The sequence below is a fragment of the Mastigoproctus giganteus genome, chromosome 1 (genome assembly GCF_048544385.1).
Source record: "Mastigoproctus giganteus isolate SK-2022 chromosome 1, ASM4854438v1, whole genome shotgun sequence".
Classification (NCBI taxonomy): domain Eukaryota; kingdom Metazoa; phylum Arthropoda; class Arachnida; order Uropygi; family Thelyphonidae; genus Mastigoproctus; species Mastigoproctus giganteus.
In genome coordinates this window covers 220,670,192-220,696,907 of record NC_143575.1, presented here as the reverse complement: position 1 = coordinate 220,696,907, position 26,716 = coordinate 220,670,192, and the positions used below count along the sequence as shown (strand labels likewise).

Here is a 26,716-nt window from a genome sequence, read left to right as displayed (position 1 = left end):
AAAAGTAAAGTGACAAATTAAAATAATACTTTTCAAGAGTATTATCAGTGTCATACTCGTAAAAGAATGAAATCTTATCAGTGAAAAATCAACTATTTTTATTCAGTTACAGTCACATATATATAGACAAAAGATGGTTTATTCATCGAAACATGCAACGTTAGATAGCTCAAAGACTTTCAGAGGCCTCATATATTCTGGAAAAACTTTAAATACCTAATAAAATAAATAATGAAAGCTACATATATAACCATATACACAAATACTCAAATACAAAAATCAAAAATTCCAGTTCAGTGAGATGAAATATGTATTTAAAAATATATAGTTAAATGTTTAATAAGTAACTTACGTTTCGGAAAAAAATTACTCTTATATAGTTATCATTAGTGTTAATGCTGCATATTGGCATTTCATGGATATTACTCAGATTTCATAGATATTACCGACATTTGTCTAATATCCATGACAAGTAATATCACGGATATTACTCAGATCAGCTAAAAACAGTGAAAAATTCATTCGTTCTTGAAAAATAACTATCAACTATTGCGCTCAAATAAAGAAAGAAAGTGTATGAAAAATTATTTCCAACAGACAAATTTCTTTATTCCATCCAATGAAACACTATGCGTACAAATGGCTGGACAACTTTTCCGCATAATACTTTTTCCTTCGAAGATGTATTTTTAATCCGACGGGCGGAGAGAGGTCGGAGGAGAGAAGTTGTAGCCTGAACGATATAACACAAAACCTTCCAGTTCAGGTTTTCAGGAGATCCTGGAGCATTGTCATGAAGCACTATGACACCCTTTGAAAGCAGATCTGATCGTATCTAGTGCTGGGGAACTACTGCCTTCACTTTAGAGGCCAGCAGTAACACTACAATGAGCATGTCCAATAAACAGTGAAAACATTGTTTGATGTTTGTTTAGAGTTTTAGGCGCATTAACAACTTAGGCCAGATTGCGCCATATATATATATATTATGTCTAAATTGCGTGCGTTCCATTTGCTGTTTACTGGACAAAAAACGCAAATTTTTGATAGAAAAAACCGATGTTATTCTTGCCTGACACCGACTAACTCCGCCACATTGTGAAAAAAGCCCATAAAAATTCCTCACGTCACAGACGCAATACGAATTCAGGTCTTTTCAAACAGGTGTGGGGAGAAGGGGCGATTCTACTTAGGCAGCAAGACGAAATGGGACGATTACGTGGAAAAAGCAATTGATATGTCCAATCATCTGTTCGCAATGTGTGTGTTGTTCGATGGAATTGAAGCAATTTGTTGATAAAAGGCAGGATCCTTGTTTCTTCTTAAACATCCTTGTAAAATGGGGCAAGCACTGTTTAGCCAAGTTTTATGTCTAGATTTTGACTTCCTTTGATTTAGTTTAGATGATTTTTCTATAACTTTATTTGGCTACAGTTAGACTAAGTTATCAGTCGATATGTCAGCCATTCAGATGGTCAAAGTCAGCTGCTGTTTGTATAAAATATACAATGAGAATATAGCGATCGTTTTAAGTGTAAAAATAGTGAAGAAACACAATATTACATTAGTACTTACCAATTCTATTCATTTTAATTATGAAACAACACATTCAATAAGACTACGAAGAAAATTATTATTTTTTTTTCAGTCTATTATCTGATCAGTGTCTACAGAATGGGTGCAACAACCTGTGGGCGAGGACACAACCGTGGCGACCAAGACACATGAAGTCTCGCATGTTTCGTATAAAATCCTATTTGCCAGATTTTATTTATTTATTTTTGTTTCTTTTGTTTTGATCACAGTCTACGTCCAGGGTGAGGAACATTCCTATAGTGTTGGATGGGAACATCCGGTCTAGAGATTTTATCCTGTTCTTGGGTGGCTGCATTGTAGTTTGGCTATACAAAGAGATGTCTGAGATATTCTAAATATACCTTGAATTTTTGAAAATGTTAGAAGCTTCTGTTTCATATTGGCAACAATGACTAGGAACTTTGGAGAACTGGAATCGAAACTGGACCAAAAACCTTTCCAAGGATGAACAGAAAATACTGAAAATTTAGTGTGTTGAGTAATTGGCATTAGTATCGTCAAATGATGCAAGGAAGAAATCTTAAAAGCATCAACAAAAAAAAAAAAAAAAAAACATACTCACATCATCTGTTAATCCCCAACGTCACTAATCCTTTCTTAAATATATTTAAATTACCCACTTACACAACAACTGATGTGAGCTTTTTCCAACAACCAATTACCCTTTAGCTGAAAGCAAATTTTCGCACATGTATTATGCAACCATCGTTTTTTCAATTTAAATTAATGTTCCCCTTACATAAACTTTTGAGAGGATAGAGTATATATGAAATTAAAATGATCTTATTATTAAAATTACTGTAACGAAATATATTTTAAGTTAAAGCTTCACATAAATATTATACATTATTTATAATCATAAATCACATTACAATGTACATCAAAAATTTGTCCAGTCGAAAAATTTTCACTGGTTTCAAATGACTTACGGAGATAAACGATTCTTACTGCAATGAACAATATTATTTGTTTTGGAAAATAGAAATCTTTAACGCAAATAGTAATGCATACTTACTCTCTTCGCATCTTGCAATTTCCGGAAAATCACACACTTTTGTTCTAGGATTGAAGTGCAATTCATTAGGACATTCATATTCATAAGCCAATCCATGACTGCACTTCAAAAATTTGGTGCAGTCTTTTTCATGAGGAAGAAGAGTAGTCATACTTTCATTAATTTGTGGACAGTCGGGATGAAATTTTCCTTCAGGACTTGGAGGGGAGGTTTTTCCAGATGAAACTGAAAAGAAATAAATCATTACTTCTCATTTACATCAGTTTTAATTTGGCATAAGCTTGGTATAGTTTAAACACCTACTTTCTTTTGACTTCTAAACTTTTCTGGCAGGGGTGTAATGCTAACTTGGCTTTGTGCTAAAGTAAACGAAATGTTAGTTTTGTAAGCCCTCTCCCTCTAAAGGCTTTATTTTAAAAGAAATGGATGTTTACTTGGTATATATATATATATATATATATATATATATATAGTTTAACAAACATAACAACAGAAATGCACACTGGTGTCCAAAAGTTAATGTATTTTGGGGTTAAACCCAAAGGTTAATGTACTGATGACAAAATAATTGATAGAAGTCGATGGAATTTGGTATGGAAGTATATTGTTAATACGCAGCAGTGCCTTATGTGCACTTATCGGAAAAGAATGTTATTAATGAAATATTCAAATTAGCTTCAGCATACTTGAAAATGGGTATCCAGCAAAGGAGAATGTAGACCGTAAGAAGCAGTGCGATCGTCTTGACAGTCAGGCAATACGCGCAAGAGGCTCTCGCGAGTTCATGGGTCCTACTGGTATTGGAGCCAACTCTTTCAGGAGAAAAGTCCAGTGGAGGTGACTGATGACGCGAATTTGTCGCGCTAGAGCATCCAGTATTCAATCAGAGCCGGCGCAAGGGTTTCATGCGCCCTAGGCGAGACTTAAAATTTGCACCCCAGTTGTATTCCGTACCATCTATCAGCCTATCTACCCATCACCCTGCCTACCAACAAGCTTACCTATTCATCTATAATATTTATCTGCTTGCTGTATATTATTATGATTTATTGTATGATGTGATAATAACAATACAGTGCACGAATACGACATGGAACATTATCACAAAATAAACTTTTATCGTCCTCCATTCCTCCTCTTCCGCCCTTTCTTCCCCTGGTCATCAAATTCATTGGCACGGAAGGGGTTCTATTTACTACGCTGAAAGAAATAGCTAATAGGGATCACAACACAAAGGACTAGAGTTTTTTTTTAAAGGCATAAAGTTTAGTAAATGTCATAAAAACATAAAGAGGATTATGTTGTAAATCAATCTTTTTTTTAAATATATTCTTAATATTTGAGAAAATATTTAGATAATGTTATTTCTTTATTTAGAAATAATTATTACCTTATTTAATTTAAATATTTTTTTATTATTTTTTTAACCACTAAAAAATTACATTTTGTTGGAATGCGACCCTAGGACCTTGGCGCCCTTGGCGACCGCCTAGGTTCGCCTAATGGACGGGCCGGCTCTGTATTCAATGGTTAAGTGTGGAGACCTTAGTAGCCCATTAGAGAAATACCACAGTCCGAGGAAAGGTCTCCACTAGTGTGCTCTATGGGAGAGAGAGAGCGAGTGCATTATCGTTCATTAGAAGGAAGTAGGAGCCTCCTGCACCCCTAAAATTCGGATACAGGGTTTCAAGGATTTGATTTCTATAACCTAGTTGCGCTTCCTTTATAAGATGGGACATTGTATATACGATGGGCTTAACGTTTAAAATTAAACTTGTGGGTTGGTGAGCCTTTCTCCAGTTGAGGGAGAGAGAGAGAGAGAGAGTACCCAAAACAGCCAACCCACCCATATCCATGAGTAATGGATGCAGCTCACACACACACACACACACACACACACACACACACACACACACTGTAACGCAGGTCTTGTCTGTGATTTATGTTTAACATCGATTAAATAAATATATACAAACCACAAGAACTCTTAAACACTCTCTCATTAACAGTACGAGTGTTGCCTGATACCAGGGGTAATAATACTTCGCTATTAAGGTCCACAGTCTTCTCCGCTGGATATAAATTATGAGGTACGCACGAGTTAATTTGCATATTTCAGATATGACATTTTACTCATAACTTCATACAATGTATACTGTTGCATTATAACATAATGTACTCCTATCAGCTAAATAAAAAAATAAGTCCAGAAAAGTTCTTCAGGTCTCGACAGAAATCGAAGGCACAATAGCCTACAAAATATTCACACAAATAATTGCACGCTTTTTTCCACATAGTGTGAGAGAACAGAGTTTAAAAAAGAGTTAGAGACGATACTGTTGGGCTATAAAAAAGTAGACTTGCATCAAGAAATAAAGCAGGCACTAATCCTCAGTGTACTAGTAAAATTACCTAAGCACTGTTCTTGGGAGCAACAATATTCGGCCAGAGATTTCTGTCTCTATTATCCGAATCATCTGTTGATGAGCGAGAAAGGGGGAGCAGGGGAACAGGTGTCCCCTACCCCCCCTGACTGCGAAGTCGCCAGGTGCCGGCACTCAACACAACAAGACGCGCACCTACATATACTTGCCGGCTTTAGCCTTTTCAGATGCTACAGCGGCATATAGGAGAAATCCTGGAGACTGCAATTAAAACAAACACACCTTGTATTATACAGTTGTCTGCGCGAGTAGCATAGGGGTATCGTCACAGTCCTCCCCACACCGGGTGTAAAAGGCCCGAGGAACTTTTATGGGCTTCTTTTTTCACTCCGTGGCTGAGTTAGTCGGTCTCCGGCGTAGATAGCAAGATTTTTTCGTCCAGCAAAACAGGCAAATCAACCAGAGAACACACGCAATTTACAAACGCAATACACATGGGTATTGTGTTTGTAAATTGCGAAAATACCGGGTGATCCTAATATAATAATAGTTTGGTTTTTGTATTATACAGTTATTTTTTGTATTATACAGTTATTTTTTGTATTTATGTTTTGTTTGTAATTTTATATGATAAAAGTATAGCATATTTATTTAACCTTTTGTGTGTATTTGTTAAACAAACAAACTAAGACTATAAGGTGCCAGTATACTGTATCTGTAAATTGCACTTTATTTTCCTGTTTCCTCGAAAATAAACCACAGAATGCAGCCAGTTTTTTTATTCCGGAAATCTTCATTTCCGAATGAAAAACCATGCGACTTTCTTCCTGAGGCAGATTAACATAGCCACATTGTGAAAAAAAAATTCATATAAATTCCTCTTTTCATTGACGGGATTCCAACCTAGGCCTTTTCCAATCCAGTGTGGGGGAGTATGATGGTTTTGTGCACTGCACTACCCACGAGGGCAACATATTTATAACCTTAAAGTGCAGGATAGGAGTTGCATAAATATATCTCTCAAGGATCACTCCTAACCTCTAATTTCTCTAGCACAGCGGTTTCAATCGCTTTCCTTCCACGCACCTTTGTGTGTAGCACAGTTGGTATTATCACCGTCCTCCCTACACCGAGTGGAAAAGACCTGAGTTCGAATCCCGTCAATGACGCGAGAAATTTTTAAGGGTCTTTTTCACAACGTAGCTGAGTTAGTCGATCTCAGGCGTGGATAGCATGGTTTCTCACCCCGAAACTCGTGCTTTTCGTCCAGCAAACAGTAAATCGACCACAGAACATTCGCAATTTCCAGACATATTATATACGGCGCAATATGACCAAATTTGCTGATGCGTCTAAAACTCTACAAAACCAACTAACCCTTCCACTCCTCGTTGGAAAAACTGGTTTAGAATCCACTCGAGGCAGGAGGAATTTTTATGTGCATCGTTAAAAAATAATATTAATAAATAATTTTCTAGTTTATACTCCCGCACGTCCATCGGTCAGAGAATTTTACAATAAATCATGAATACAATCGTTAATCGTAATTAGCAGTCACTGGCTTGAACAATTGTCCACTCAAAAAGAGTGTGCTACTGTACTCTCGTTCCTGACCACTCGGCTACGCACGCCTGTTTTACACCATAGTCTAATTAGTGGGACTTGGATTGGACAGTTTTCTGTTCTGAAAACTCGGATTTTTAATTAAAGCAAAACAAGTAAACCGAACATACACGCAATTGACAGACAGTATGCAGTGCCTTAGCTAGTCTTACCAAAAACAATCACAACTACAGTCTCGTTAGCCATGAATTAAATCAGGAATATAATCACTGTGGTCAGGTTGGCTTGGAGTGTCGAAAACACACACACACACACAAAAAGGAGAGGACAGCAATGTTAATGGTAAATAATCAAAAGGCGAAGGTATACGCTATTTTTTCAAAAAAAAAAACAAAACAAAAAGAGGATATAACTGCTAAGAGGATATAGCGAAGGTATACGCTATTTTTTCAAAAAAAAAAACAAAACAAACAGAGGATATAACTGCTCATACTACCGTAAACCTCCCTCCCACTACAACACTTATTATCCTAATACCAAATTTTGGTGGAGAAGAATAATCGTGTGGTACTGATTTTTGCGATAGAGTTGAGTCTTTTGATTAAGATGAACGTCAAAATTACAATTTATGCAATGATGATTTAACGGCGCTTACGCAAAACTGGCCAATGCCATTTGCATGGGCGCTATCTAGCGAACCCCTACCACTCCAAAGTAGACTGTTTACTAATATATTGTTTGTTGATGGTATTAATCATGCCATTATTTTACACATGCGGGCGATATTCGTTAATATTCTTTGGCAAAGCTCCAGAAAAGAGCAGAAACAAGTCAGAATAGTCGGTGATTCAACAGAAGGCTTTCCTTCTTCAAGAAGTGAGTATTAGCACAACCACTTTTTGTTACAAAATATGCTGTGATACGTATGGTCTGATTACGCATTTTATTCATTCATGTTTGTTTGTTTGTGGGCTTTAGGGCGCAAGGGCAACGTGGCCATAATGCGCCTTATGCATTCATCTCTAGATCAAATGCATATAGCTGGTTTAGTAAAGTACGGATTTTTACACATTTCATATCACTATTTTAAATAGAAGATATACTATGTGTATGCTAAAAATTATGCTGTTCTATTTAAGCAAGTATTTCATATTTTAATCTTATAATTTGTTTCCTTTTGACATATATGCAATCTATTCTACAATCAAGCGAATTAAATTTCCTTTTCAAGAGTTATTACCACACGAATATATTCAATGGTGTATATTTGTGAGTAATGTGTATACAGTACTCGGGACCACAATTCTTCAAGGGCCCTTCCTGGCCGAGGTCGAAATACATTTTTTTTTTAAATGTAATCACATTTTTAACAACTTAAAATAATAAAAATATTTTCATTTTATTATTTTTTATCTTATTGATTTATCATATGTTAGAATTGATGACGTGCTTTTTAACCTTCACATCTAAATGTAAACGCACACGCATATACAAATGCAAGACACGCCCCCCATGCGATTTGAACCGATGGGGACCTTGCCTTGTATTGACTTCGCTGGAACCAATCAATTAATAATGGGTTCGCTATACATAAACAATACGCTCCTTGTATAAAGGAATCAATAACTTATTCAGAATATAATAACAACATTTAATAATTATTAATTATTCGCCAATTCACCAGCCAGACATTGTTAAAAAAAAAAAAAAAAAAACGTATACTAGGCGTTGGAAAATCTAAATATATCAAATATCAAAAGTCACTTGACACTTTTAAAAGACCATATTCATGTGTATAAGTCTCTCCTGAATGAAGGGATAGACACAAAAGGTTAGTTCATTGCATCTTAGCGTCCAGCGCAGCTTTAAGAATGAAAATAAATGTCTTGGTATGAGGCTTCTAAAATTATAAATAGAGTTTTTCTTGGTGTTGTGAATCACCAGTAGCACAAAATATATTTATTCTTTATTGAAAGAAACAGACAAGGTTAGGTATACGATATTAAGTAATTCTATTAGGCACTGACCACACTATATGGAAACACGTTTATTGACTAATATAAATACAAACCACCAAATTATAAATATTAAAATTGCAGATCCTGCCCAATTAAAACTGTATAAATAAAATAAAATATATTTATAATTAAAAACGCTAAAATGCAGTAGATTAAAAAAAACACATGAACGCTTTCGGAAATTCAATATTGTGTTCTTCAGTTGATAGCTTTCATGTCTAGAAACTGTTGAAATAATAATAGTATTACTCACTATTACAGTAATATTCTTGCAAAGTCGTGTGTTTGGTTATGTGCACCGTGTCAAGTGGTAGAATGGATTATCATATTCAAAAGTTCCACGGGATTGTTCATTGCTTTTCCCCCACTTCCCATCGGATATTGTCCTAAGAAGTCAAAAGAAGTGCATCCAGTTGATATAGATGAACAGTGCACTGTTGAGTCAGTTTGGTGTGGCATAAGTACTGCGAAAGCAAAAATAACAGTAGGAGTGTGTTATAGCCTAATGACTCGATTGAGTACAATGAACAATTGTACAGAGAAATAGAGTGGGCTAGTAAATCGGAAAGTCTTATAATGGGGGATTTTAACTTCCCAGATATTGACTGGAACTTGTGGGTTGGTCACTCACACACTAGTCAGACTTTTATGGATTTATTGGATGACTGTTTTCTGCAGCAGCATGTTCGAGAGGCAACCAGAGAAAGTAATACTCTTGATCTGGTTATCAGCAGTGATCATTCGTGTATTAAGAATTTGCAGATAAAGGAACCACTAGGTGGCAGTTTGTTGTTTGTTATTTGGTTTTTAGGAGCATTAGCAACTAAGGCCATATTGCTCCGGGATATGCGGTGGTCATTCCTTGACCTTTCCGCATCCTCCGTATTTGGTGGTGACGGGCTCGAACCCCGGTCTAATCAAGAAGCGTGTGCTACGCACTGCTGCTTTCCCGCCTGGCTACGGAGGCGCCCACTAGGTGGCAGTGATCACAGTGTACTGATGTAGGATTTACTTAAAGATTTAATTACCATCAGGAGTAAAGGAAAGGGTTTTTGCTTCCGTAAAGGTGAGTACAGTAGTCTTAGACAGTTTTTAAATTCTGTACAGTGGGATAAACTGACGATGTTACCAACAGTAAATTCTAAGTGGGAAGCATTCAAGGAATTAATCGTGGAAGCTACTAAAAGTTTCATACCTATTAAGAAATATTGTTCAAGGTTTAGGCCTAAATGGTTATCTAATGAACTAATGAGACTCGTAATAGAGAAGAAAAATGCATGGGATGCATATAAATTATCAAGCGACTCAGAAGCCTATGGCAGATATAAGCTAGTCTGTAATCAGGTCACAAAGGAGGTTAGGCAGGCGAAGGCAGATTACGAGAAATCCTTGGCAAAAGATGCTAAGAAAAACAGCAAGGATTTCTTTACTTATATAAACTCTAAAAGGAAGGGGACGAAACTGATTGGTTCACTTGATATCGATGGATCGACTGTTGATGATTCTGCTCAGATAGCAAACAAACTGAATGAGTATTTTGCATCTACATTCACACATGAGGAATTATTAAGGTTTGAAAATGGCAGAAGGTTATCAAATTGTCGCAGGATACTTAATGATTTTGTAATAACTAAAAGCAAAGTGGAGGAGAAATTGTTGAAGTTAAACATAAGAAAAGCACCTGGGGTGGATGGGATCTATCCAGTTATATTAAAGGAGGCGGCAAAGCAACTAAGCAAACCCTTAGCCATACTTATGAGAGCATCCTTGGACTCAGGGGAGGTTCCCACGGACTGGAGATGTGCAAATATATCCCCAATTCACAAAGGGGGATCGAAGGGTGACACGAGTAATTACAGACCAGTTAGTTTAACTTCTGTTCCGGGTAAAATAATGGAGTCACTGGTTAAAGATACATTGCAGGATCATCTAGACAAGACTGCAGCAATAATTCAGACACAGCATGGGTTTGTTAAGGGAAAGTCTTGTCTGACAAATTTGATAGGATATTATGATGTGGTTACAAAGGAACTGGATGCAAAAAATAATTTTGATATCATATAATTGGATTTCAGGAAAGCTTTTGACACTGTTGCGCATGGAAGACTATTGTACAAATTGGAGCAGAATGGTATTAAGGGTAAGTTGCTACAATGGATAAAAGGATGGTTAAGTGCGAGAAGACAGAGGGTGGTAATTAATGGGTGCTTCTCTTCTTGGACTAATGTTATTAGTGGAGTCCCACAGGGTTCGGTGTTAGGTCCACTGTTGTTTTGTATATTTATCAATGATATTGATGAAGGTATATCAGGCTTAATGTCGAAGTTTGCAGATGATACAAAGGTTGGTAGCGTTGTTAATGACAGTAATGGCAGTGTGCTACTGCAACAGGATCTAGATAATTTGGGCAGATGGGCTAAGAAGTGGCAACTGAAGTTTAACCTTGACAAATGCAAAGTACTGCATATGGGTAGAAGTAACCCCAGAGAAACGTACCAACTGTGTGGTACTACACTTAAGGTGGTAGAAAATGAAAAAGACCTGGGAGTAATTGTGCAGTCAGATATGAAGTTTTCTGAGCAATGCAGACAGGCTGCCAGGGCAGGTCATGGGGTTTTGTCAATGATAGATAGGAATTTTGCTAGCAGGGAAAAGGAGGTGAATATCCCTCTGTATAAGGCAATGGTCAGGCCACGCCTTGAGTACTGCGTACAGGTCTGGAGGCCTCATTTTAGGAAGGATGTAGATTTACTTGAGCGTGTACAGAGAAGGGCAACAAGATTGGTGAGGGGAATGAAGGGATCCTCTTACCAAGAGAGGCTTAAGTTCTGCAAATTGCAGTGGCTGGAGACTAGGCACCTGCGCGGTGATCTGATTGAGGTATATAAGGCCTTGAATGGGTTGAGCACGCTGAATTCTAATGGGATCCTTCCACTTGTTCAGATTACGAACCTAAGGGGGCATAAATTCAAATTAAGAAAAGACAGATGTAGATTAGATGTGCGGAAATTTGTCTTTAGCCAGCGGGTGGTTAATTGCTGGAACAAACTTCCATCTGTCGTTGTGGAAGTTGATATGTTGAATAAATTTAAGGAGGAACTGGACAGGCATTTGGAGGGAATGGTGTGATTTTTTTTTTTTTTTTTTTTTGGCTGATGCTGCATAAGCTCATACACTTGCTTTCTTGCATCGAATGCCACTGCTGCTACTACTACTAATCCAAGTAATAACGATTCAAAGATCAGATGAATGCGAGTACCACTATCTGCATTAATTTTCTCTTGCACTTGTATGGTTTCTAGCCAACGTCGACATTCTTTGTTTTTCTCATATACGATGACACTTGCTTCTATAGTGGGGTTATATGGTGCCCCTGTTGCCATATGTAGTCATTAACAGTTAACTAAAGTCCGTATTACGAATTGCGTTATTATTTATTATTATTAGCCATATGGTGCAAGGAAACCTGAGGCTTATGCTGCACCAGCCAAAAAGAAAAAAAAAAAAAAAAAAAAAAGAATTGAGTTACTCTGGGAGAGGGAGAGAGAGAGAGAGAGAGAGAGAGAGAGAGAGAGAGAGTGTGTGTGTGTCAGAAGTAGAAGGGAATCACCAAGAAAGAGAAGACTGATTATATCCAGCTCAGGACCCTTGGTATGCCAAGCCCATACTCACCAGATGTGAGCCCCTGTGTTACATTACGCATACGATACATCGGTGAGGCCAAAAGACGTTTCAAATATCGACTGGGCAACCACGTAAAACTCTATTCGTTATGCGACTTTACTTGGGCTGTTGATGACCGCGTATAGCACAAGGAGCATCATATAAACATTCTAAAAGCAGGTATCATCGGATATGAGAAAGACTAACATTGTGGACATTGGCTAGAAGCTATCTTATCAAACGCAAGAGAAAATTAATTATAGCAGTACTATTACTCTATCCGAATTTGAATCACTATTACTCTATCCGAATTTGAATCACTATTACTCTATCCGAATTTGAATCACTATTACTCTATCCGACAATATCCGGTGGAAAGAGAGGAGGGGTGGATGGAAAATGGCGAATAGACGCATAGAATGCTTCAATTTGATGATGTGACTCTCCACATGACGCGGTGCAAATGGCCTTACAGTAATATTATAATAACACTATTATTATTAAACTCTTTCCAGACAGGAAAGTATCAGCTGAAGATTCTGGAAAGCTTCCATGTATATTTTAACGTTTTTAATTGTAAATATATTATTTTATTTATACAGTTTTAATTCTACAAAGTTTTAATATTTATATTTTACTTTTTTGTGTTTTATTAACGAATAAGAGTATTTCCATACAGTGTGGTCAGTGCGTAACAGAATTGGCACGCATATTTATTTTTATTAATAATTACTTCTTAATGATATTACAGCTCTAAGTGTTACTACACATACCGTGTAATAATATTGTATAAAGGACTTGGGGAAAACGTATCTAACACTGAACTGCAGTTGCTTTCTATTACGTCATGGGTATTTCATATACATTTTGCAACAAAAGCTGTTTTATTCTGTGCCTCATGCAACGAAAAACAAAACGTGCATATCGGATCGATCACGAAATTACATTCTAAAATTCTTGAGTGATTTGATATTGTTGCTTTGGGTTTCATTTCAAAAATTCAAAAGAGAATTCTTCGCTGATAATGAAATCGAAAGGCAACATCTACGCACAGCTAAAAACAACCATCAGTTCTCGTTAACCCAATTCTAAGTAGAAGTACAGTATATTACGCCCACGCGTAATTCAAGAATTAGTTAAGTGACTTAAGCGAAGCGACAGAAAATTAAGCAGTTCCATTTCTTTCTTATGAAGTGGGTTTTTAATCATATTACGTAACTAATACATACTGATAAAATTAAATAACTTTGTTTTGCATAGCACATTTACAAAAAGAGGAGAAGACAACTTTCATTATTCACATGAATTAAACAGTTGTGTAATCACGACAAAGGGTATACAATTTTTAAAAACTTCCTATTAAAAAAAAAAAAAAAAAGAGGACCAAATCAGACCAAATTAACAAATTACTGTAAAGCCCAGCAGTAAGCAGATCTTTTGCAGGCAGAAATAATACAAGCGTAGCAAATATAACCACTTCGTGTTTAAATCACTTCACATTATAGACTGCATTTTCGAAAAGCAATAGTGGACATTCTGAAGCCGTTTCATTTATCGAAGTGGAAACGAATAACTGAGTCCCCTCGTACATTTTGAGCTTCAAATATCGGTTACCGGAAAGGACAAGTTTTATCTTATCGAAGGAAGGTTTCCATTTTCCGGATAGTTCGCTACTTAGTTCTCAGCTTTTGAGGAATGGGGCGTTGTTTGGCTCAGTGACGAAACTACTATACAGCCAGGTATTCCACATCCCCCCCCCCCTAGGAGTTCGGGGGACCAACGGCTGGTTTTGTATCGTTTTAAAGATCCCGGTGGGAAAAATCGAGAGTGGGACAAAATTTATATAGTTTCGCCTCTGGTTTGACTTTTAGGTTTTTAAATTTGGACAGCGGCACATATTTCGCTTTCCATTAGAGAATGGAGGCACAAATATTATACTATTGTTGCTGTTATTGGGAATTTTGGACGCAAGGGCCACTTAGGGCATATTGCGCATCGTAAAAATATTAATATGTTTTTGTTTTGTTGGGCGAAGAATACATGAATACATCAAACATGAAATCAAATACATGAATACATGATTTGAGCCATTTAATTAACTTGACCTTCCTTTGACAATCGAAATTAGCAATCCGTCAACCATTCTTTTTCACAATATATTACACATTATTAGAACTGTTCTTCTTGAATATATGTTGTTCACGATATTGGCCTCGAGTTTTGCATCTGCAAAGGTAAATCGCAAATCTATAGGGATGGGATACACTTAAATAGAAAGGGTGCAAGAATATTTGCTGATGCTATTGAGGCAGCGTTAGGTGGGTCGGAAAACTGCTAGCTTAGGGGGAGACAAAGACCAATAGATTGACAGTAGCCACTGGCAGAGGTGAAAGAGATTCTTGCACTGCTTCTATTAGAATGAGCAGAAGCCTGAAAAACAAGATGCATGATATTTCAGAGACTGCTTGGAGCCATTGCGGTACAAGTAAACACATGGGTTGTGTTAGAGTAGCTAAAAATAGAAACAGGTGCAGGTATACTTGCGTGTACACCAATGCTAGGAGTTTAGTAAATAAATTTGATGAATTTGAGGTAGTGCTCAAAACATCAAAGGCAGATATTATTGGGATATCAGAGACGTGGTGTCACACAGATATAAGGGATGCAGAACTGGAATTTGGGGAGTACAACGTCTACAGAAAGGATAGACAGGATAGGAAGGGGGGAGGGGTTATGCTATTAGTTAAGAAACACATAAAAACCAAGGAAGTGAAGCCAGTCGACATCGCTGCACAGTGCAGTGTTGAGTCAGTTTGGTGTGACATAAGCATTGGGAGATCAAAATTGAGAGTAGGAGTGTGCTATAGGCCTAATGACTCTGATGAGTATAATAAGAAACTGTACAGGGAAATAGAGTGGGCCAGTAAATCAGAGAGTCTTATAATGGTAGATTTTAATTTCCCAGATATTGACTGGAATTTGGGGGCAGGTCACTCACACACTAGCAGGGCTTTTGTGGATTTATTGGATGATTGTTTTCTACATCAGCATGTTCGGGAGGCAACTAGAGGGAGTAATACTCTTGATTTGATTATCAGCAGTGATTCTTCATGCATTAAGAATCTGCAGATAAATGAACCACTAGGTGGCAGTGATCACAGTGTGCTGAAGTGGGATTTACTCAAAGAGGTAACTACCATTAGGGGTAAAGGGAACGGTTATTGCTTCCGTAAAAGCGACTACGATGGACTGAGACAGTATTTAAATTCTATACAGTGGGACCAACTGATGATGTTACCAACAGCAAATTCAAAATGGGAAGCATTCAAAGAACTTATCTTGGAAGCTACTAGGCTTTACATATCAACTAAGAAATATTGTTCAAGGTTTAGGCCAAAATGGATGTCAGATGAACTAATGAGGCATATGGCAGAGAAGAAAAATGCATGGGATACATACAAATTAACACATGACACAGAAGCCTATGATAGATACAAGTTGATATGCAACCAAGTTACAAAGGAGGTTAGGCAGGCGAAGGCAGATTACGAGAAATCCTTGGCAAGGGATGCAAAGAAAACAGCAAAGAGTTCTTTACTTATGTAAACTCTAGAAGGAAGGGGATGAATCAGATTGGTCCACTTGATGGGTCAACTGTTGATGATCCTGCTCAGGTAGCTAACAAACTAAATGAATATTTTGCATCGACATTCACACATGAGGAGTTATTCAGCGAGGGGAATGCCAGAGGTGCAATCAACTCTAGCAGGAAGCTACAGAATCTTGAAATAACTGGGAGTAAAGTGGAGGAGAAATTATTGAAGATAAAGACAAGAAAGGCACCCGGGGTGGATGGGATCTATCCAGTTATATTAAAGGAGGCAGCAAAGGAAGTAAGCAAACCCTTAGCCATAATTATGAGAGCTTCCTTGGACTCAGGGGAGGTACCCATAGACTGGAAATGTGCAAATGTGACCCCAATTCACAAAGGAGGATCAAAGGCTGACACAAGTAATTATAGACCTGTGAGCTTAACTTCTGTTCCAGGAAAATTAATGGAGGCACTGGTTAAAGAAGCACTGCAGGATCATTTAGACAAGACTTCAGTTATAGCTCGGACACAGCATGGCTTTGTTAAGGGGACGTCTTGCCTGACCAATTTGATTGGATACTATGATGCAGTCACAAAAGAACTGGATGCAGGGAATAGCTTTGATATTATATACTTGGATCTTAGAAAGGCTTTTGATACTGTTGCACATGGAAGACCTACACAAATTGGAGCAGTGTGGCATTGGAGGAAAATTGCTGCTATGGATAAAGGGGTGGTTGAGGGGGAGAAGACAGAGAGTGGTAATCAATGGACACTGCTCATCGTGGACTAATGTTATTAGTGGAGTCCCACAGGGCTCAGTGTTGGGTCCATTATTGTTTTCTGTATTTATAAATGATATTGATGATGGTATATCAAGCTTAATATCCAAGTTTGCAGACGATACAAAGGTTGGCAGGGTTGTCAAGGACACTACTGACACTATGCTGCTGCAACAGGATCTGGAAAGGTTGAGCAGATGGGCTGAGAGGTGGCAAATGAAGTTTAACATTGACAAATGTAAAGTACTACACATGGGAAACAGCAACCCCAGAGCAACGTATCAACTCTGTGGTACTACACTGACAGTGGCAGAGAATGAAAGGGACTTGGGGGTGGTTGTGCAGGCAGATATGAAGTTCTCTGAGCAGTGCAGACGGGCTGCAAGAGTAGCTCATAGAGTATTGTCAATGATATACAGGAATTTTTCCAACAGGGATAAGGAGGTGATTATTCCCTTGTATAAGGCAATGGTCAGGCCACACCTAGAGTACTGTATACAGGTCTGGAGGCCTCATTTCAAGAAGGATGTAGAGCTGCTGGAACGAGTACAGAGAAGGGCAACAAGATTAGTGAATGGAACAAAGGGGTGCTCTTACGAAGAAAGGCTTAAGTTTTGCAAATTACAGTGTCTGGAGGCTAGGCACCAGCGAGGTGATCTGATAGAGGTGTATAAAGCCTTGAATGGTTTGAGCATGCTCAATGCTGATGGGATTCTTCCTCTAGCTCAGAATAATCACCTGAGAGGGCATAAATTCAAATTGAGGAAAGACAGATGTAGGATAGACGTGCGGAAATTTGCCTTTAGCCAGCGGGTGGTTGGTTGGTGGAACAGACTGCCATCCCTTGTAGTGGAGGTTGATAGCCTAAATAAGTTTAAGGCTCAGCTGGACAGGTATTTTGAACGAACAGAGGGGTGAAGTGGGTTTTTTTTTTTTTTTTGGCTGATGCTGCATACGCTTGCTTTCTTGCATCAAATGCCTCTACTAATGCTAATGCTAATGCTAATCAATGTTCGAAAAGTTACAATCAGGAATCGAGTTTATGATCTATACCAGAATCTGCTGGATTAATTTTTAAATACGAAATTAAGTAATTGATGGGTTTGCGTAAGTGGCTAACTGACATTGTAAATCAGGATACCGTAAGCAGAGCGATAACAGTAGTGGTCTAATAGCAGAATGGATGAAGAAATTATGTGCGCATTTCTTACTTCAGGTATACGCCATCAAATGCAGATGTAGGCGGTTTTTTTTTTTTTTTTTTTTAATGCAAGTGAATTAACAGTTTACAATTTTCAAACAAGGGAAAAAAAGGGGGTCGGAATAGTACTCCTCCCATACCTCACTGTTGAAAATTAACGTTTCGTGGGGGAAAAGAGAGCGGTATTTCTCCTACATGCAGTTGTATAAAAGTCGGGAACTGATACTGTTACTCGTATATAAGTGAAGTTCTAAATGTATAATATTAAGAGATAGTCCCCGATACTCGACATTTGCTATATAAATAAAAAAACGCGTGTCACCAGTAAGGGAGTATATTGATTACATAAACTAACCACTTAATGTTAAAATGGAACCTTATTTTTGACCTTTATAAGTACAGTAACTTCCAAGGCATTCTGCTATCCATTAGGATCACAAGTATCACGATTCTCAGAATCCGGCATAACTCCGGTAAAGTAAAATAATTGAGTATTTTGCATATGTGTTGTAGAAGTTAGTGATAGGCATAATCGAATGATCAGTAGTAACTAGCATTCTATTATAAATGAAATGATCCAATGATTTTCCATAATAATGATTTGTCACAACAGAATGATTTTCCATAATCGAAAGAACCAATTCGAATGATATGAATATAATCGAAGTAATCAGTTACGACAAAACTCTTTAATTAAAGAGTTTTGTAAACTAATTAAATTCTTTACATTTATAACAAGCATTTGTAAATATATCTTGGACAGTCCTTTTCAAAACCATTAATTTAATTATCACAAGGAGTACTATAAATCATGTTTGGCAAACGCTGGATTAGGCCAACTTGTTTACTTTTATTTTCGTGCTGTTTAAATTACTTCTGTATAATAACGTCAGATTTATGCAAGGAACCAGAGCTTATTCAATATTAGTCATTAAAAACTTACCTAGTTTCATTTAAGTTAGATATTCAACCTTTCCTATAATCTCCAATTTTACAAGATTTGTTACAGCAGTTAATAGCTCTTCACCAAAAAAGGAGAATTTTCTTATACATTCTATAACTATTCCTACTTAATTTAATTGCATATCCTTTTGTGTCTCTTGTGAAAACAAAAAGACAAACCCTATTATTTAATTTAATTAAGCCTTAAATACTTCAATCAGTTCCTCATTCAGACATTTTGTCTCAGGACTTTGCAATCCCACAAAACTGAAGTATGTTCTAAGAATGTTTCTTTATATCAATAAATAACCCTATTGCTCTTTACAACCCTTTCCATCAAATACACACGGAGGGGTACACCCTCCAAGAAATTCAAATATTTTACTATTATCAGTTCAAATTATTACAAACGTCCTAATGTTAGTTTTATTACTATTCACTTATATACTGTCAAAAAAATGAAAGGAAACTATGCATAGTTTTCTGAGTCAAAAAAAAAAAAAAAAAAAAAAATAGAAGTCGATTTTCTGTACATACAAATCTGTACGTCACGTTCAAAATATGGCTTAATAATGGCTTTATACCACTTCGTACCTGACAGCAAAATTCCAAATTCCAGACATCGTAGATAAAACACCATGTGCTGACCGACGAGGTGCATCTATACCACTGAGAGTCCGTCGAGTCGGTTTTTACAAAAACTTTTTTATTATCAACTGGCTTAAATTTGTTTCTTCTCAAAAATTCTACTTTTTTTTTGGCCAACTGAATAATTTATGCAGGTCTTGTTGAAGCAGGCTGCCTTCGTTGTTATCGACTATCACCCACCTTTGTATCGTCAGAAGATTTTAGCATCAACGTCTTTAACAACCATCAAAACCAACAAGACATTCAGTAATGAAGTAAGGTGGTCTCTAAGTGGCATGATTAACAGGTAAATGAAAATGGAGAAAAGTGAAAATTTAAACACTCCAACTTGCATAAAGTAATGTAATTACTTAATGGAATTACAGATTATTCTCAGAGATTTCATAGTACTTCCTGTACCATTCCTTCAATGACTGAATTGCTGTCTTTAATAACTGTCAGCTTCCCACACTAAGATCTTAATTCCTTATTGAGAATAAGCTGTAATTCCTTTAAGAAATTAAAGACAGATTTTATTCTACGCAGGTTGAAACCCCACAATAGATCCCCTTACTCACAGTAACAGCCGTTTATAACCCACCTTGCTTCCTATAATTTAACCAACCTTTTATCCACCATTATCTTCCCGCCAATAGCAGGCTGTTTCACTTAATCAAAAATCGTTTGTTTAGGGCAGTATCAAAAGCCTTACTAAGACCAAATATACTATGTGCAACCTGTTATAATTTCTGGCTATAGCATTGTAAGCAATAGACAGATATTATAACGATTATTTCGGGCGACCCGGTTTGTAATGCACCGGAAGAGAGAGAGCTTTATCAAATGATGCAGGATGTAGTCACTCTGAGAGTGCTTTACCAGTCATATGAAAATATTTTCTTTCCTGAAACCAAAAGTGTTCACGATAAAACGGTTAAGCGATTTGTGGTGATAGTTTTATATAAAATTACATAAAAAATTATCTGTGCTTTCCCATTCACTCATATAATTGCATATGTGTCTGGAGGAAGTTAGAGTAAACAGGAAAAATTCATTCCAATTCCTATTTAAGAAATACTTAGCAAAATGAGTAGAAAATAACATCAGACTGGACATACTGTTATTTTACTCATAAAAATGATGGTATTTTACAACAAGAATACGATATTTGATGAGTAAATTACAGAGGAGCGCAGGATGACAAACTTCGTGTTATAATTCCGCGTAGACTGTATACCAGGAATACAAGTAAATTGCCATAAACACTGCCACAAAAATATTTACACTGCCTAGAAAAAATAACAAAACGCGGAGGTCGGCATACCGCAGAAGGACTTCAGGATTTCTGTGTTCCTGAATTACAGCTTGAATTTGAAGCGGCACGAATACTTTCCTTTAGTTTCTTCAATGATTAGATGAGCGGATTGCTCAGCCGTGTACCACGTTTTAAGAAGTCACATGTTTTCATAATGGAGGTCTGAATTCATATTTAGAGACGGGGATAGGACAGAGAAGATAACTAAATCCATCATATCCTAGCTGTGATAAGGAATTCAGTGAACTCGAACCTATTGCGAGTAGCAAGAGGCTCGAGTGGTTCACGGTGTGTATGTGATTTGATCAATTTCTGAAATAGGCAGAAACCTTTTGTAGTTCTTTCGAACGCATATGCGGGCCCAATCCATGTCATAGAAATAGCTCTCGCACGATTATTAACCCAAAAGGAGTACACTCGAAGACACGACCAGGTAGCCAGGATAATACATCAGAAGTTAGCGTGGAAATACCAGCTGATCAAAGAAAGAGTACCGTATTATAAGTACGAACTCCAAGCTGTATGGGACCGCGCCATAATAACGGCAAAGATAATCCCGCAAAACAGACCGGACATAACCCTTGTCGCTATATCAATCATGACGCTATGTCAATCAGATAGGTAGTCTTTTTCCTAAGAAGGAAAAGGCTACATATCTGATTGACACGGCGGTGGCCAGCACTGGCAACCTCCAGAAAATCTACAAGGAAAAGATTAGAAAGTATACGGACCTAAGACAGGAAATCAAAGAGCTATGGCGTATGCAACAAGTAGCACATTACTTTAGGCAACAAGTAACGGCCATCGCGATCATCGTGTCAACCACCGGTATGGTGCCAAAGACCCTACATAACAGCCTTGTAGCAATATGTCTCCCAGAGAACAAATACAAGGAAGTCCAGAAATTCGCAATTCTGAACACCTGTAAGATAGTCAGATAGTTCCTCGACCAACAGTAACACCAGACAACAACAACTATCCTGTGCACTTGGTACCAGTATCCGTTACACGGTGGAACCCAATCAGGGAGAAATAAAAATAATCATTTTAAAAAATAACAAAAATACAATTTATCCATCAAAAAATTCAATATTGTTCAATATTATATAAATGACATACTGTATTTGAAGTAATTAAGAGATCTTTTATAAAAATTTATGCAGATGATATAATCTTATATACAGTTGGAAAAAACTTAAAATTACATAAACACGAATGCCTTCATGATCAGAATTTCCAGAAATGCGAATGTCAAACTGTGAAAGAAATTTCAAATTATTGTTACCTTCGGTTATGGATTGACTACAGTCTTAGTTGGGCAATTCATATAACAAACTTGTATAGAAAATAAGATTTTATGTCTACTTTTTTTTACTACATTAAGAATAAGTTAAATCTTAGAACAAAAGTTATTTCATTTTATGCACTGGTAGATTCCTACTCAATTATTTAGTCAACGTATGGGAACGAGAAAATCTATCTGAAGTAAGGGTAATAAACAACTTAATTAACAGGATTTTGAGATTTATAATGGGAAAAAAATATTTGGAATGACTTGAATAAGCGAAGGTAATTTTTGTTAAAATATAAAATCCTTTATCCAGTTCAAAAATTGAAGTTACATTTAATTGTGAAAAATCTCAACATTATTTTTGAAGAGTTGAATGAGCAAAGGAATTTCTCACGTAATTTAAGAAACCCAAAAGCAATCGTTTTGCCTCACCTTAGGGTACTAAATAGATTTGGGGAAGGAAAAAAAATAATTTTAATTATAAATAGAATATATTTCTTCTATTTATAATTATTTATACATAGAAGAAAAAGCCTGGGTACAAATCACGTCATGATATGGGGAATTTTTATTGGCTTTTTTCATAATGTGGCTGATTTAGTCGGTCTCAGTCAATTGTTGCATATTATTTTTTCTGGAAACTCGGTTTTTTTGTCCATCGAATAGGTTGATCGACCAGAGAGTACACTCGATTTACAGACATATTATACGGCCGCCGTAGCCGAGTGGTCAGACACGGGTACATAACTACACGTGCCTTGAGAGTGACCGGGGTTCAAGCTCGTGACTGCTAAATACGGCGCTGTTTCTTCTTTTCTGTCTATCTTGTGAACTCCTCTGACCGTTTGGTCGTCCCGGGGTATAAACAGAAAATGTATTTATTTATACAGTTTGTATATACACGGCGCAATATGGTCGATGATATACTTAAAAACCCCACGTGCAACATGAATTCATACCGAAGACAAGATTCTTTTAGCTTTGTTTATATGGTACTAAATTTTTCCCTGTTGTATAATCTTTCTATACCACAAATTTAAACAGATACACCAACCGTTTAAAACTGGTTTAATAATAAAATAAAATGATACAAAAGACTGTAAAATAATATTTACAAAAATTGATTATTTACAAGAAAAAAAAACTAGTTTAAGATAAAAATAAAATAAAATGAAATAGGTAAATACATTAAAATGCATTAAAATATAAATTTAAAAGCGATAAAAACACTATTGAAGCTTTCGGAGGGTTATGGATCAACGTTTTAGTTTTCCACGCCCCCAGGCCACTTCCGGTTCTGGTACACGTGAAAGGAATACCGAGTATGCGCCTGGTCGTCCACGTGTGCCGTGAACCTGGTATTTAAGGATATGTCGCTTAAGTTTCATTATTGCTGAGGAAGGAGGCAGACACCTCCGAAAGCTTCAATAGTGTTTTTATCGCTTTTAATTTATATTTTAATTGCATTTTAACGTATTTACCTATTTTATTTTATTTATTTTTGTCTTAAACTAGTTTTTTTTTTTTTTTGTAAATAATCAATTTTTGTAAATATTATATTACAGTCTTTTGTATCATTTTATTTTATTATTAAACCAGTTTTCAACGGTTGGTGTATCTGTTTAAATTTGTGGTATGAATAATCCCAACCTTAGAGGCCTTATTGCAGATACTGTATAATCTTTCTATACATTAAAATAATTTTCCTCCTAGTGATATTTATTCAGCCAATGAGGAAGAGGGATGCGGGTTACGTGGTAATACGTAACAGAAGCTTGTTTTTCTGTGGTAAAACAAGCTTCTGTTTTAGCGCGATCAAGCTAGATGAACCTCGTGCTCGCGCTTTGTTTATAAAATAAATAAAAGATGACCACGCGGTACCATTGTCGATTTCCATATGTAACGTATTTATGTATTCATAGTTAAGGAAGAGACCCACAAAATTTCGAAGGCTGCTGTATTTATTTTATCAAAAGAAGCGAGCGCAGCGAGCAGGGGACGAAGGTTCCTAGTGGACATTAATATTCGTAATGATAATAATAAGGAGGTTTTGTTACCTGTTGTTGTGGAAATTTGGTCCTTGTCATCCGGAACTATTCTGTCGCCTAAAAAGAAAAGCGAAATTAATATAAAATAAGTTATAATTGGGAAATAATTGATTTTTTGATACGTTGTTACAATTAAATAAAGACTACTACAATGTTTATGAGTATTATAGCCCTCGTGGATAGTACAGCTGGTATAAACATTTTTATGGGCCTTTTTCACAACGTGGCTGAGTTAGGCAGTGTCAGGCGTGGGTAGCATGGTTTTTCACCCGGAAAGTCGGGTTTTTCGTCCGTCCAGCAAACAGCAAATCAACTGCGAAGCACACACGCAATTTACAGACAGTATACAGCAGGGGCGGCTCGTTGGTAGGCGCTGCGTAACTGCAGCACCCCAGGCTTTTTAAATCTAAATATACAATGAACGGAGTTATATGAAATTTTGTGAAGAACAATGAATATTTTTATTAACAGGTCCCGCATATAGTATACTCATCCCCTATTTCCAATAATAATAAAATAAATAAAATAAAATAATAATAATAATATAAAATTTTAAAAAATAAAAAAATAATTGCTTTATTTAATACAAATATTAAACAGAGCCTGGTCGATCCAGGTCCAACCATAGCCTAAGGACTTTGGTTCATGGGTAAACAACTACAGTGTATTTCCAATAACGTAGCGTGCAAGTTAGTGCAATTGCATCATTTCAGTACATAGCCAACTACTTAAGTAGTTATAAATTGGCATCATTAAGTATATCTCATATTGTGAATACCTTCACAACGAGTTACTATGATATTGCACTTCCTCGAATAAGTAACGATTCACCATAGGAGAAGACTATTGTTACTTATTCTCAGCGGATAACATCATTCATACGGCACCGTTTTGGAGCTTATTGGCCCTACATCAGTGGGTGGGCAGGTACCCTGGTATTGCAATGATAACAACCCAGTTGCGAAGTATAACTCCACAATATGAGAGATGCCTGATAGTGTGGAGTAATTTAGATTACAGAATAGTTTAAGCTATTTAGATTACGGAATAGTTTAGTACCTAGTTAACTCCTCACATAACCTGAGGCTTTAGCCCTAAACTATTCTGTAATCTGTTTCCAATAGTCATTTCAAAAATAAACGAACAAAAACACGAAATCGTTTTTAACTTTGAAGTTTAACCGTAGGCGGAACTGTGCACTAGACAGTTCCACATTTTGCTCCCAGTGGTAGAGTCAATGTCAGGTCGGTGGGTTGCCAATATGCATTCGAAAAATCAGGAATTCCAAGTATGGCGAAAATCCTTCAAAAACACTCATGATTGAAGCGAAGGAAGTATGCGACTATGTAAGTGTTGATATAGGTGAGAGATATTCTTTTACAAAGCAATTAATTGCTGCTAAATTGTTTAACAAGGAGAACTTTGTTAATTTTCGTACGAAAATGCCAATAGAAGAGGTAAGGGAGACTAATGAGGCATATCCTATGATTGAAAGAGAAAAACTTCTGACGGAATTACAAGTTTTCTATAGCAAACATGATCTACACAATTATTGCAAATTAACTGACTTGCTGAAATTTATCTCAGAAAATAGTCTAGCAGAAGTTCTTGGTGAACTTACAAAACTCATAAAAATTCTTTTTGAATGGCAGCCCGAACGCTGCCATTCGACATTAACATTTTTAAGGAGCACTATGAATCAGGAAAGGCTAAATGCTCAAGCAATGCTTTCAACAGAGAAAAGCTTTCAACAGCGCACCAAACTTGAATGAAAAAGTTATTAATCTATTTTCAACAAATAATAACCGAAGGATGGATTTTATTTTTAAATAAAATTTCAAGATTACTCAAGTCTATTAATAGTAAGTGTCCAGTTAATGTTTTGTAGTATTTTTAACTTGTTTATTACTTTTGTATATGTATCGGATGGAACCTGGAAGGTCTGTTCAACTCCAACTCGTGTCTCTGTGAAGAACAGGGTCAACTGTAAAGGGCCAGAAATATGTTGGTATAGGTTTGCGTGTATTCTGTTGTTCTGTTCTGGCCTCTTGGCTACCCAGAAGCATCAGTCACCTGGACAGACGATACTGGGTACTCTCGTCCACACCACGGGAAGGTGGGCCAGTTCCAGTAAAGCACGTACTGTCTCAAAAGAGACTCTGACCCACCTAGTATTGCCAAAAGGTGGGACAGGATCCTCTGGGGTCCATTCCAGAGGAAAAGAAAGGAGAGAAAAAAACAAAGAAAAAGTCCAGAGAGAGAGAGAGAGAAACAACCCGTTGTGCTAGTTGTGAAAGAAAAGAGTTTAAAATAAAACGCATCGACATTCACACATGAGGAGTTATTCAGCAAGGAGAATGCCAGAGGTGTATTCAACTCTAGCAGTAAGCTACAGAATCTTGAAATAACTGGGAGTAACGTGGAGGAGAAACTGTTGAAGATAAACACAAGAAAGGCACCCGGGGTGGATGGGATCTATCCAGTTATATTAAAGGAGGCAGCAAAGGAAGTAAGCAAACCCTTAGCCATAATTATGAGAGCTTCCTTGGACTCAGGGGAGGTACCCATAGACTGGAAATATGCAAATGTGACCCCAATTCACAAAGGAGGATCAAAGGCTGACACAAGTAATTATAGATCTGTGAGCTTAACTTCTGTTCCAGGAAAATTAATGGAGGC

At 36.8% G+C, this 26,716-nt stretch overlaps 1 protein-coding gene across 2 annotated transcripts in view; it reads right to left on the bottom strand.

Annotated features, from left to right (window-relative positions):
• Positions 1-182: 182 nt before the first annotated feature.
• The window catches only part of LOC150091538 (peritrophin-1-like), a 103,461-nt gene continuing 76,927 nt past the window's right edge, over positions 183-26,716 (bottom strand). For both annotated transcript variants that reach the window (XM_090384465.1, XM_090384471.1), the window contains exons 4-6: positions 24,047-24,094; positions 2,612-2,836; positions 183-216 (exon numbers count right to left, since the gene is read on the bottom strand). In XM_090384465.1, the coding sequence (XP_090240591.1) occupies positions 209-216; positions 2,612-2,836; positions 24,047-24,094 (281 nt within the window). In that variant the 3' untranslated portion in view covers positions 183-208. The remainder of the gene's footprint in view (positions 217-2,611; positions 2,837-24,046; positions 24,095-26,716) is intronic.